General features: G+C 48.3%; 1 protein-coding gene across 2 annotated transcripts in view; it reads right to left on the reverse strand.

The window, feature by feature from the left end:
• Nucleotides 1–12,583, reverse strand: part of MAN1A2 (mannosidase alpha class 1A member 2) — a 71,319-nt gene that overhangs the window by 47,706 nt on the left and 11,030 nt on the right. For both annotated transcript variants that reach the window (XM_064142984.1, XM_064142983.1), the window contains one exon: nt 1,794–2,049. Coding sequence is in view for 1 of the 2 variants with exons in the window: in XM_064142983.1 (XP_063999053.1) it covers nt 1,794–2,049 (256 nt within the window). In the remaining variant the exon portion in view is untranslated. The remainder of the gene's footprint in view (nt 1–1,793; nt 2,050–12,583) is intronic.

Raw genomic sequence — 12,583 nt, forward strand, 5'->3', positions numbered from 1 at the left:
ACCCTCTCCAGTAGATCCCTGTCCCTCTGAAACTGGTGAGCCCAAAACTGAAGGCAGTGTTCAAGATGAGGTCTCAGCAGGGCAGAGTAGAGGGGGAGGAGACCCTCCCTTGATCTGCTGGACACACTGCTCCTAACACAGCCCAGGCTCCCATTGGCCTTCTTGGCCACAAGGGCACATTGCTGTGCCATGGGGAACTTGTTAGCCACCAGCACCCCCAGGTCCCTCTGCACAGGGCTGCTCTCCAGCAGTCACCTCCCAGCCTGGACTGCTGCAGTTTGTTATTCCTCCCCAGGTGCAGGACTCTGCTCTTGTCCCAACATCATCAATAAACACCATCCTATCACAGAAAGGTTGAGCTGGGAGGTTCCAGACCTCTGGAGGTTCACTGGTCCAGCCTCTATGCACCAACACAATAATGGGACTGAATTAAAGCAACTGACACAGGTCAGACAGACATTTCAGCTATAGAGCCAAGGTGCTGGATTGCTCAGAGCAATGGACACACTACTGAAGAGCACTCAGTCAAGCAGCTCTGTGGATAACAGACCTGAAGTCCTGGTAGAAAACAGGATGACCACAAGACAGCAATGCACTTTTGTGGGCAAGAAAGACCATGGTATTCTGGGATGTGTGAAGAAGTGCTGGCAGGTCAAGGGAGATTCTCCTCCCTACTCTGCCCTGGTGAGGCCTCATCTGGAGTACTGTGTCCAATTCTGGGCTCCCTGGTTCAAGCACAGGGCAATGAAGAGTGATGAAGCTGGTGAGGCCTGGAACACAAACCCTGTGAGGAGAGGCTGAGGGAGCTGGGGGTGTGCAGCCTGCAGAAGAGGAGGCCTGTGCCAGTGCCTGACCACCTGTTCAGAAAAGAACTTCCTCCCAACATCCAATCTAAACCTCCCCTGATGCAACTTGAGGCCAAACTCAGAAAAATGCCTGCTAACAGTAATAGAAAACTAACATTGCCAGGGCAAAAGATGGCAATGAGTCTCACAGCAACCAGGAGTGGAAAAGGCCAGGGATACCAATTCCCATGGTGTTAGCTGCATCCCTGGACAAAAAAAAATCTAAGCCAATGTCTTAGCTTGAATGTTTTACAGGTAAAGAAATCCATCTACTGAAATGAACTCAACTTGTTTCAGGCTCAAAGTTACTCTGAAAAGCATGTGATCACTGCAAATTTTAGCAGCAGGTCACTATTCCCCCTGCCTTTTCAACCTGCTTGCTTAAACATTTAGAAGTCTCTCATGGCACACTGACAGATCCCACTCTTTGCACACAACTTGACAACATCAGGTGCCACTTGAAACGTGCACTTGATACTGTTCCATATGTTAAGGACAAGCTCACTTTGAACCCATCACACTAAGCTGAAGAAAACCTCAAAAAATCATTCTGAAGTGATCCAATGAAATATTAACATCCCAACAAGAGGGGAAAAAGCATGCAGTAATGCTGAGGTTCATTAAAACTCAATGTGCACTTTCAGCAAGCTCTTTATTGACAAAACGTGGAGTCCTGGTTTTCTTTGTAACAGAAATCATAGCAACAACCAGCTACCACACAAAGAACTGCTGCCAGACACCACAACAGCTATACCCATGGCACTACCATCATCACCACACAAAGAACTGCTGCCAGACACCACAACAGCTGTACCCATGGCACTACCATCATCACCACACAAATAAGTGCTGCCAGACACCAGAACAGCTGTACCCATGGCATTAGCATTATCACCACCCAAGTGCTGCCAGACACAGGACCAGCTGTACCCACGGCACTCTCCTCACCTCTTTGACTTTGTTCCTCTTCTCTCGGACGTCGGGGTCTGCCGGCTCTCCGCTGTTTATGCCGATGAGGTTTGGCAAAGGAACGGGGGGCAGTGGCTTGCTGTCCTTCTTTTTCAACTCCTGCACTACTTTGTTCTTCTCTGTCTGAATCTCAGCTTGAATCTCATCCCGGGATTTCTTCAGTTTCTCCTTAGCCTCTTCCAGAGCCTTTTCGTGGTCTGCTCGGATCTTATTCCTCAGACGTTCCTCTTCTTCTCTAGAGACACAAACACCACTCAGCATTTCACTGCCATAAACACCGCTACAAACAAACTGCAGCTCTCAACCAGACACCACATCACCAGCTGGCTTGCACTAATTAATACCAATGACAAGTCTGCTAAATTGTTGTCATGAATGCAAATCACAGAATCAACCAGGTTGGATGAGACCTCCAAGCTCATCCAGTCCAAGCTAGCACCCAGCCCTAGCCAGTAAACCAGACCATGGCACTAAGAGCACCATCACACACAGGAGCAGCACTGTTGTTGAAAAATGTAGCATAGGAGGTTTCTGCATTATCTTTCAACACCTTTGCTTGCCTCCCCAAGAGTTCTGAGAGAAAAGCCCACCATGAGATTGAACAAGGTCATGTGCAGGGTTCTACATTTTGGCAAGTTGTTGGCAGAGAGAGTGATTGGCATTGGAATGGGCTGCCCAGGGAGGTGGTGGAGTCGCTGTAACTGGAGGTGTTGAAGCCAAGCCTGGCTGAGGCACTTAGTGCCATGGTCTGGTTGACTGAACCCCTGTTCAGGTGCTAGGTTGGACTGGATGATCTTGGAGGTCTCTTCCAACCAACTTGATTCTATGACACATTACATACTTCACACCCAGGATACGTACAGAGCTCTATGAAGCAATCAATCAGATAAAAAGAAAAACAAACACTTCCTAAAGAAATCAGGGGTGCTCTGCCTCCAGCCAGCTGCTGAACATTTCTATCAGCAGAGTGTTCTGAAACCACAGATCTTTAGTCTGGAAAGTTTTTCCAAGGGTAGCAGAGGGCTCTGCATAAGAATCAGAATGAGGTTGCCAGAGGAGATATTCCCCACAGTCATGTTCTCACCAAGAGACAGCATGCTGTACAGGAGCCAGAGAGACAGCTCACAGAGAATGAGAAACAGCAACAGCAAGTGAACACTGAACAACTAAAGCATTTCAGTGTGGGGATAATGTATCCCAGAGCCACATTCCTCATTTTCAAAATTCAGTTCCTAGATGCACAGAATCATAGAATCAACCAGGTTGGAAGAGACCTCCAAGATCATTCAGCCCAGTCTAGCACCCAGCCCTGCCCAATCAACCAGACCATGGCACTAAGTGCCCCAGCCAGGCTTGGCTTCAACACCTCCAGGCACAGTGACTCCAGCACCTCCCTGGGCAGCCCATTCCAATGCCAATCACTCTCTCTGACAACAACTTCCTCCTCACATCCAGCCTAGATCTCCCTGGCAGAACTTGAGGCTGTGTCCCCTTGTTCTGTTGCTGGGTGCCTGGCAGCAGAGCCCAACCCCACCTGGCTACAGCCTCCCTGCAGGCAGCTGCAGGCAGCAATGAGCTCTGCCCTGAGCCTCCTCTGCTGCAGGCTGCACACCCCCAGCTCCCTCAGCCTCACCTCATAGGGACACAAACTGCATGGAACAGCCATACATTGCAAGCCAAGTGTTGAACTTGTGTCTGTTTACTCTGCAGGAAGCACTACATAAACACACAGGAGCTGCTGATCTCTCCAGCACTTTAAGCCAATTAGATGTCTGAATCACAGCCTACCTCCCTTCAGTCACTCAGCAGAATACCAACGCGTTTGGAGGAAACACCCAAAGACTCAATAGGAATGCAAAGTTGGAGTGCTGACTGCATGATCAGTTCCTTCCCTTTCAGGAATCCCAGAATTATTCAGGTTGGAAAAGACCTTCAAGGTCATCGAGTCCAACCTATTACCCGATACCATCCACTTAACTAAACCATGGCACTAAGTGCCCCATCCAGTCTCCTCTTAAACACTTCCAGGGATCGTGACCCCACCACCTCCCTGGGCAGCACATTCCAACGGCAAATCACCCATTCTGTGAAGACTTTTCCCCTAATATCCAGCCTAAACCTCCCCTGGCACAGCTTGAGACTGTGCCCCTTCAGTCTGTCACTGGTTGCTTGGGAGAAGGGCCTGAGCCCCACCTTACTGCAACTTCCCTCCAGGTAGTTGTAGAGTGTGGGAAGGTCCCCCCTAAGCCTCCTCTTCTCCAAACTAAACAACCCCAGCTCCTACTCCGTTATTCTTTCTGATAGTGCTGAAGGCTCCATGGAGTGAAAACCATCATCTGGCAGCCTCCACTGGCACTCTCTAGTATATCCCTGCTCCACTGGAGCTGGGGAGCCCAGAACCAGGCACAGTACTCCAGGTGTGGCATTGTTAGGGCAAGAGCAGAGGGCGAGGACAACATCCCTTGACCTGCCAGCCTCATCTGTTTGATGCAGTTTTATTTATCAGCAGTTTGAGATCCATCCTAATGAGAGAAAGCAAAGGCTGCCTTTCTCAGCAGTTCATGGCTAACATGAGCTTCAGCAGAGCAGTGACTCCACGGCAGACAGGAAGGCAAGAGTCACGCTAGCACACCAGACAAGGCTTTAAGCCTAGGAGCTGCAGCTTTTTATGTGGGAAAGGAACAAAGGTCCCTGGCAGTGGTAGATGGTCAGAAATGCACAAAGAGCTGTGCAAAGTCAAGCCAGAAGAGTGGAAGCAGCTCAGATGGTGCTTGTGTAGAATTGAAAGAGGACTGAATCAAGGAAGTAACATTTTGAGACAGATGTAGGAAAAGAGTAAGATGAAGAAAAAGGTCAACAGGTATTTGAGGGAGTTTACAGGAGACAGTGCAAGAGCTTCTTCTGCAAATGGATATTCTCTGTGCAATTACCCATGATGGACAGCACATGCTAGAAGAAATATCATATTCTACATTCCATCTGAAGACATAGTTTACCATTTTACCAAACACATTCAAGTACATGGCTCAAATTGGAAGGAAAAACCCAACACACCTCACCTTTCTCCTGAATTCTGAAGCTGTGTGAACTAAGTGAACATTCACAAGGCAATTAAGAGAATGACAAGACTGGACACGTGTGAGCAGCTCACAGCTCCCCTTGAATAACATGTAAGCACAATAAGCTCCCCAGCCAGCCTAAGAACAGCCCCCAGTTTTGGTGCCATTCTTGTGACTGCTACAAGGGCATCCTTACTAAGTCTGCAAATGACACTAAGCTGCAAGGGAGCATTGTTTTGCTGGAGGGTAGAAAGTTTGTACTGAGGGACCTGGACAGGTTGGAAGAATGGGCCAAGGTCAATTAGATGAGATTCAACAAGGCCAAGTGCTGGGTCCTGCACCTGGGTCACAACAAGCCCCAACAGTGCTCCAGGCCTGTGACAGAGTGGCTGGAAAGCCACCCAGCAGAGTAAGACCTGAGTGTGTCAACTGACAGTTGGCTGAATATGAGCCACCATGTGTCCAGGGGTCAAAGAAAGACAACAGCATCCCCTAACCCTAACAGCATCTGGATCAGGAATAGTGGGACCAGCAGGACTAGAGAAGAGATTGTCACCCTGTATATAGCACTGCTGAGGCCACACCTTAAGTACTCGGTTCAGCTCTGGGGCCCTAACTACAAGGTGATGGAATGAGGCCAGAGAAGAGCAATGCAGCTGGTTAAGGCTCTGGAGAACAAGTATACAAGGAGGAGCCGAGGGAATTGGGGTTGTTTAGTCTGGAGGCTGAGGAGAGACCTTTCTCTCTATAACTTACCTGAAAGGGTGTCACAGCAAGGTGGGCGTTGGTCTCTTCTGTCTAGTAACAAGTAATAGGACAAGAGCAACCTGGCTGACTCTATGATTCGATAGGTAAAGGGCAGGGATCAGGAGGATGGGGCTGGGCTCTTTTCAGCAGTGGCCAGTGTCAGGACAAGCACAACGAGCACAAACCAGAATACTCCCACTTAAGCTCCACATAGGCTTCCTCCAAACAAAAAAACTTCCTTCCGCTTCTGTGCAATAAAATATTGTCACCAGCTGATCCCTTTTTTAGCCAAATCTTAAGACAAAGAATCCCAGCCTTCAGTCACCTTTAGCACCACTCTCAAAAACTCTCTATAATAGAAGCTTGCAGATTCTCTTATCTAAACCAAAACCTCTGTCTCTCATTGCTTTGTAGATAAGTGGATGTCACCTTCAAGTCAAATGAATTCTAACTTCACTTCTGTTCAGCACTGGAGCCTTCTTCACTGCCAAGGTCACCAGCATCTGGGCATTCTTCCCACTGTCTAGAAATGGAGTACACTCACATTTCTCCTGCTCAGTTCATTGATAAGCATCAATGAGATCCCCCCCTCAATCTCCTCTTCTCCAGCCTACACAGTCCCAGCTGATTGGCTAGGGCTGGGTGCTAGGTTGGACTGGATGATCTTGGAGGTCTCTTCCAACCTGACTTTAACTGGATATTCTGTCAAGCACTGCAACCACCACCTAAGGCATTTCGTTCCTCACCTCTGTCTAGAGCAGCCATGCCATCCCAGGCAGCAGCTCAAAACAAGGAGGGCACCATGCTGGAATCAGTGGCTTCCTTGGGACCTGAAAGCAGGACCATAGCTGGCACAGCCAGTTTAGCTCTCACTCGTGAAGCAAGGTAGCTGTTGCACACAACCACCCCGCAGTTGAATGCATGCTAGCAGCAGCCATCTGTCCACGCCAGGCATGCTCACCAGTGACTGCTAAGCATTTTGACCTCCCAGGAAATTCCTGGTTTGTAGTTACAGCATCAGCTGAAACAGATTTTCAGAAGAATCTGACCAACTATTCCAGGAAGAGTTGGCTACAAGACTACAGCAGCAAGGAATACAACTCTCATTAGTGAGGAGCAAATAAAAAAGAATATATCACAGCTCACAGGATGTCAGGGGTTGGAAGGGACCCAAGGAGATCATCCAGTCCAACCCCCTGCCAGAGCAGGACAATCCTATCTAACACAGAGCACACAGGAACACATCCAGACAGGCCCGGAAGGGCTCCAGAGAAGGAGATACATGTAAATCACACGATGCTTTACACAAGTGTTGAGGTCCATAAGCACACTCATTTAGTTTTCACTGTCCCAATGTTATGGCTCAAGTACAAACAACACTAGGAAAGCAAAGGAGAAATGAAGCCCAACAATGTAGAGTTTCCAACTATCACAGCTCTGTCAAATACATCTCATTTAGCTTCCTTCTGCTTATACAAGGGGAAAGAGAACACAATTACACTTGCCCCAAAGCACTAACAGATCATCAAAAGCAGGCATTATTTCAGATTTTTTGCTGATTAAAGTAACTTCATTGAACAGATGCAGCTAATTACATCTGTGCAGAAGATTAAGCCTCTGCAGAACAAAGTTTAAATCTGATTATCAAAGCATTTACAATGCTAAGATAGAGGACAGAAAACTGTTTTAGGTATCAAATTTACTTTAAAAAGGACTTAAGTCTTACTAAAAATTCAGGATCTCTTTATGTCCTGTCTAGAAACCTAAACAACAATCTTGATACCTGCACTATGTGAAAGGGAGGTCCCTGCAGAGGGACCTGGCCAGGCTGCATGGGTGGGCAGAGGCCAATGGGATGAGATTGAACAAGGCCAAGTGCAGGGTTCTGCACTTTGGTCACAACAACCTCAAGCAACACTACAGGCTGGGGACAGAGCAGCCAGGCAGAGAGTGACCTGGGGGTGCTGGCAGACAGCTGAAGCTGAGGCAGCAGTGCCCAGGTGGGCAGCAGAGCCAATGGCATCCTGGGCTGGCTCAGCAGCAGTGTGGGCAGCAGGACAAGGGAGGTTCTTCTGCCCCTGTGCTCAGCACTGCTCAGGCCACACCTTGAGTGCTGTGTCCAGTTCTGGGCTCCTCCATTGCAGAGAGATGTTGCAGTACTGGAAGGTGTCCACAGGAGGGCGACAAAGCTGCGAGGGGCCTGGAGCACAGCCCTGTGAGGAGAGGCTGAGGGAGCTGGGGGAGTGCAGCCTGCAGCAGAGGAGGCTCAGGGCAGAGCTCATTGCTGCCTGCAGCTGCCTGCAGGGAGGCTGTAGCCAGGTGGGGTTGGGCTCTGCTGCCAGGCACCCAGCAACAGAACAAGGGGACACAGCCTCAAGCTGTGCCAGGGCAGGTCTAGGCTGGATGTTAGGAGGAAGTTGTTGTCAGAGAGAGTGATTGGCATTGGAATGGGCTGCCCAGGGAGGTGGTGGAGTCGCTGTGCCTGGAGGTGTTGAAGCCAAGCCTGGCTGGGGCACTTAGTGCCATGGTCTGGTTGACTGGGCAGGGCTGGGTACTAGGTTGGGCTGGCTGAGCTTGGAGGTCTCTTCCACCCTGGCTGATTCTATGAAAGTGGAAGTAGCAAACAGCATATAAGGTAGACTCAGATGGCAAACTTTCAGGTGAGCAGATGGTGCTAGACTCCTCTGCAGAGGAAACCCTCTGGCATCTCTTACAGAGCTCTAGGGAAGTGACTGCCCTCACACAGATGTTCTGTCAACACCACCACTTTCCCATAATTCTATTCATTTCTCACCCAGTCACAGTTGCTTTGCACATGCCAGAAGCAACACTGTTCCTACAGGAAGCTCCTCGGGAACAGGTATTACGAGGAGCAACCACAGAGGAGGAACAGCTGAGAGAGGTGGAGTTGCTTAGCCTAGAGAAAAGGAGGCTGAGCAGAGACCTTCTCACTCTCTGCAACTCCCTGAAAGGAGGTCAGAATGAAGAAGCAGTGAGCCTCTTCTCACGAAGAGCAAGTGACAGGACAAGAGGAACTGCCCTCAAGTTGCACCGGAGGAGAGGTTTAGGTTTGTTCCTCACTATAAGTGTGCTGGTTTGAGCCCAGCTGGAATGCTTTGGTGAGAGGAGTTAGATGCTAGGCTGTGAAAAGGAAGCAGTGGTGATGGCTGCTGCACTCATAGGCTTGCTGAGATGGGTAACAACAGGAACACAGACATAGATAAGGGAGTCTCTCTCTGGCTTTTGGGGCTGCATGAACTTCTCTCTCTCTAACTTCTGCTTCCCATCCCCCCTGGCTGATCCTCCAAACTCACTTTCAATGTAAGGCTAAGTCTGGGGTAAGGCAGAGGGGTGGGAAGGAGGTGGCAGGGTGGTTGGGAGCCCCTGCTGGGCACTCTGGTGTCTGGGAGGGCTGCTGTGTTTCTGTATCACTTTTTCACTTAGACGTCTGTGTCTGTCTCTAGCTGCACAGATTGTCAATACCTGCTTGGGCATTGTGCTAAGCTGTGAATATAGAGCTTCATTCTTCAACTTCCAGATCAAATGAGACTAGTCTGGGGGATTTGCTTAAGTGGGGAGGCTTGGGAGGGTGGGGAGCACCCAAACCATCACCTATTTTAACAATAATACAGGACTGATTAAAATAGAAATACTCTAGAAAAGTTATTCTCTCATACAGCACCCTCTGGGACTGGTTAGAAGGAAAGAAGAGCAAAGCTTTATACCTCTCTACTTGGCAAATCAGTCAAAGAAGCAACAAACTACCTGGAAATCATGGCATATGGTCTAATTTGCACTGCTCCACAGAGCAAAACTATATCTCATTACTCTCCCCAGTTCTTTAATCTTGTCTGTAAAGCAGAGGATGAAAGATAACCATGTGACAAATTATTTCGCCTTCCAGGTGCCTTCAGAAAGTTTCCACATTAAAATAATCTACCCAGCTAATAAACTACACAATTTAGATTCAAGAGACATAATTGGGTGCTTTTTTCTTTTTCCCTTTTACAGAAGGCCAGAAAAGCAACACTGGATCACTAAATCCCCACTCCAAAGTGCCTCCACCACCTCCCTGGGCAGCCCATTCCAACGCCAATCACTCTCTCTGCCAACAACTTCCTCCTAACATCCAGCCTAGACCTGCCCTGGCACAGCTTGAGACTGTGTCGGTGGAGTTGCCATCCCTGGAGGTGTTGAAGCCAAGCCTGGCTGGGGCACTTAGTGCCATGGTCTGGTTGACTGGCCAGGGCTGGGTGCTAGGTTGGAGTGGATGAGCTTGGAGGTCCCTCCCAGCCTGGTTGATCCTATGAGTCTAACTCTTGAGCACTGAACTGACAAGAGTAGGGTCAAATTGCCATAAAGAAGTGACTGATTTTATGAAAAGGAGAAGTAGAGCAGAAACCAAAAATAAAATATAAACCAAACAACTGTCAGCCACAAATGCTTTTGAAGTCTGATGTAAAGAGAAGGCTACTCAAATCTCAAAAGGCATTCTATTTTAAGCATTACTGAACCCAGCTGAAAGCTGGTGGTGCAGGCCTGTGGCTGAGGATCAATTCTACGGAATACTTTTTACACTGTCACAACTGTTCTCTGTACTAGAACACTGGACAATATTAGTTTGTCTCTTTCTTGAAATTCCTGAGCCCAAGAAGGTTCAAAAGAAACTTGTGAGGCAATCAAAGAGCAGCAAGTAATTATGACTTACTCAAACATCATAGAACAGCCTTAGAAAGGACCTGCAGGACCATCCAGTTCAACCATTACCTAGCTCCATCAAGTCTGCTGCTAGATCATGTCCCTCAGCACCATATCTCTGCCTCTGTGAAACATCCCCAGGGATGGTGATTCCACCACCTCGCAGGGAGCCTGTTCCAGCAGTTGATAACCATTTCACAGAAGAACTGGCAGGTTGGATTGGGAAGAATGGCATTGGAATGGGCTGCCCAGGGAGGTGGTGGAGTCACTGTCCCTGGAGGTGTTGAAGCCAAGCCTGGATGGGGCACTTAGTGCCATGGTCTGGTTGGTTGGCCAGGGCTGGGTGCAAGGTTGGGCTGGCTGAGCTTGGAGGGCTCTTCCAACCTGGTTGATTCTGTGACAGTAGCAAATAGCATATAAGGTAGACTCAGATGGCAAACTTTGGGGCGAGCAGGTGGTACTAGACTTCTCTGCAGAGGAAACCACATCTCTGCCTCTTTGAAACACCTCCAGGGATGGTGATTCCATCACCTCCCAGGGAGTCTGTTCCAGCAGTTGAGAGAAGCTTCCTCTAATAGTCAATCTAAACTCCCCTGGTGCAATCTGGGGCTATTTCTTATCACTGGTTAACAGAGCAAAGACATCAACATCAACCTTGGCATAACCTCCTTTCAGAGGGTTATAGCATTATACACATCACTTTGGAGTCTGGGTTGCTTGTTGGTTTGCTTACTTGCTACTATATGAAAGAAAGCTTCATATTTCCTTGGGTTCCTTCCTTCTGAACTAAAAAAAAAAAAAAAGAAGTATTTTCTTTGTAGTGTCTTAAGTTTCTCCTGCAAGTGCTGATCCAGGTTGCATTAACCACTTGAAACATCACATATTTCAGTGAGTGCCATGATTCAGGCATCTTGCCAAATTGGCACCAGTATGTCGAGGCTCGTTTTTCACTGTAGGATCAGTAGACTGGATGATCTAGTCCTACTGTAGTGTGACAGCCAGATGCTACTGAGAAAATGATGTCTATGAAAGGGAGAGGAGGTGTCAAGCAAACAGCTATGCAAAACTGCAGCACCATGTCCCTCTGAACAAGTGAGGGGGGCTCAAGTGACTTATAGAAAGCAAAACAAACACATGAGAAGACTCCAGATGTGTAAAAAACTATGCTAAGCAAGGACCTGGGGTTCACATTGAGTGTTAAGTTATATAATCTCTAAAAACCTACTGGATCACAAACATGCAGAACAAAGTCACTATCAGACAGCTGACTTTGTGTCAGTGAAGCGTTCCCATCACCTAATCCAGCCCCCAAACAGCTACCAAATGCTGCAATGCAATCACAGAGCTGGGAAAGCCAGGCAGGAAGACTCCAAGTTTTCTTCCACCAGTGTTTCCTTGTTGTTTTCATACCAACTAATATAAAGACAGGTGGAATGAGGAAAGGTTTTTTATTATTTGCCTTTGGGAAGAGTTTTTTTGGTTGTGTACTTAGAGAAGAGCTTCCTTTAGTTACCAGTACACCTCTGAAGGATTCAAAATGATTCTCTTCACCAGTATCACTACAAGAAAAAGCTGAAGCAAGCTCCTAACAGATGTTATTTATAAAAACCTTCCAATAGGATACAAGTCACTTTGCAGAGTCACAGTCAGGGAGGGGCTGGAAGAGACCTCCTCAGATAATCAAACCTCCCTGCTAAAACAGGGGTGCCCAGGACAGGTTGCAAAGGACCACATATCCAGGCATGTTTTGAATGCCTCCTGAGAAAGAGGCTCCACAACCTCTCTGGGCAGCCTGGGCTAGAGGTCCAGCACACTCACAGGAAAGAAGAGTTTTCTTTATGCTCTTTCTTTATGGCCTCAAGTTGTGTCAGGGGAGGTTTAGGTTGGCTCTTGGGAGGAAGTTCTTTCATGAGTGGGTGGTCAGGCACTGGCACAGGCTGCCCAGGGAGGTGGTGGAGTCACCATCCCTGGAGGTGGTTATGAGGAGAGTGGATGTGGTGCTTGAGGCTATGGTCTGGTGCTGAAGGCTGCTGGGATGCAGGCTGGACTGGCTGACCCTGGTGGTCCTTTTCAAGCATAATGACTCATAGTGATTAGATATTGTGCTGAGGGATTTGGTTTGGTCAAGGACTTGTCAGTGTGGAACTCATCATTGGACGTGAGGAGCTTGAAGGGCTTTGCCAACCTGAGCAATTGTGTGATCCTGTGATGTCTGAACGAAAGGTGCTGTGCTTCAGTTGATACCCACTGCCCCTTGTTCTGTCA

The sequence above is a fragment of the Pogoniulus pusillus genome, chromosome 5, assembly GCF_015220805.1.
Source record: "Pogoniulus pusillus isolate bPogPus1 chromosome 5, bPogPus1.pri, whole genome shotgun sequence".
Classification (NCBI taxonomy): Eukaryota; Metazoa; Chordata; class Aves; order Piciformes; family Lybiidae; genus Pogoniulus; species Pogoniulus pusillus.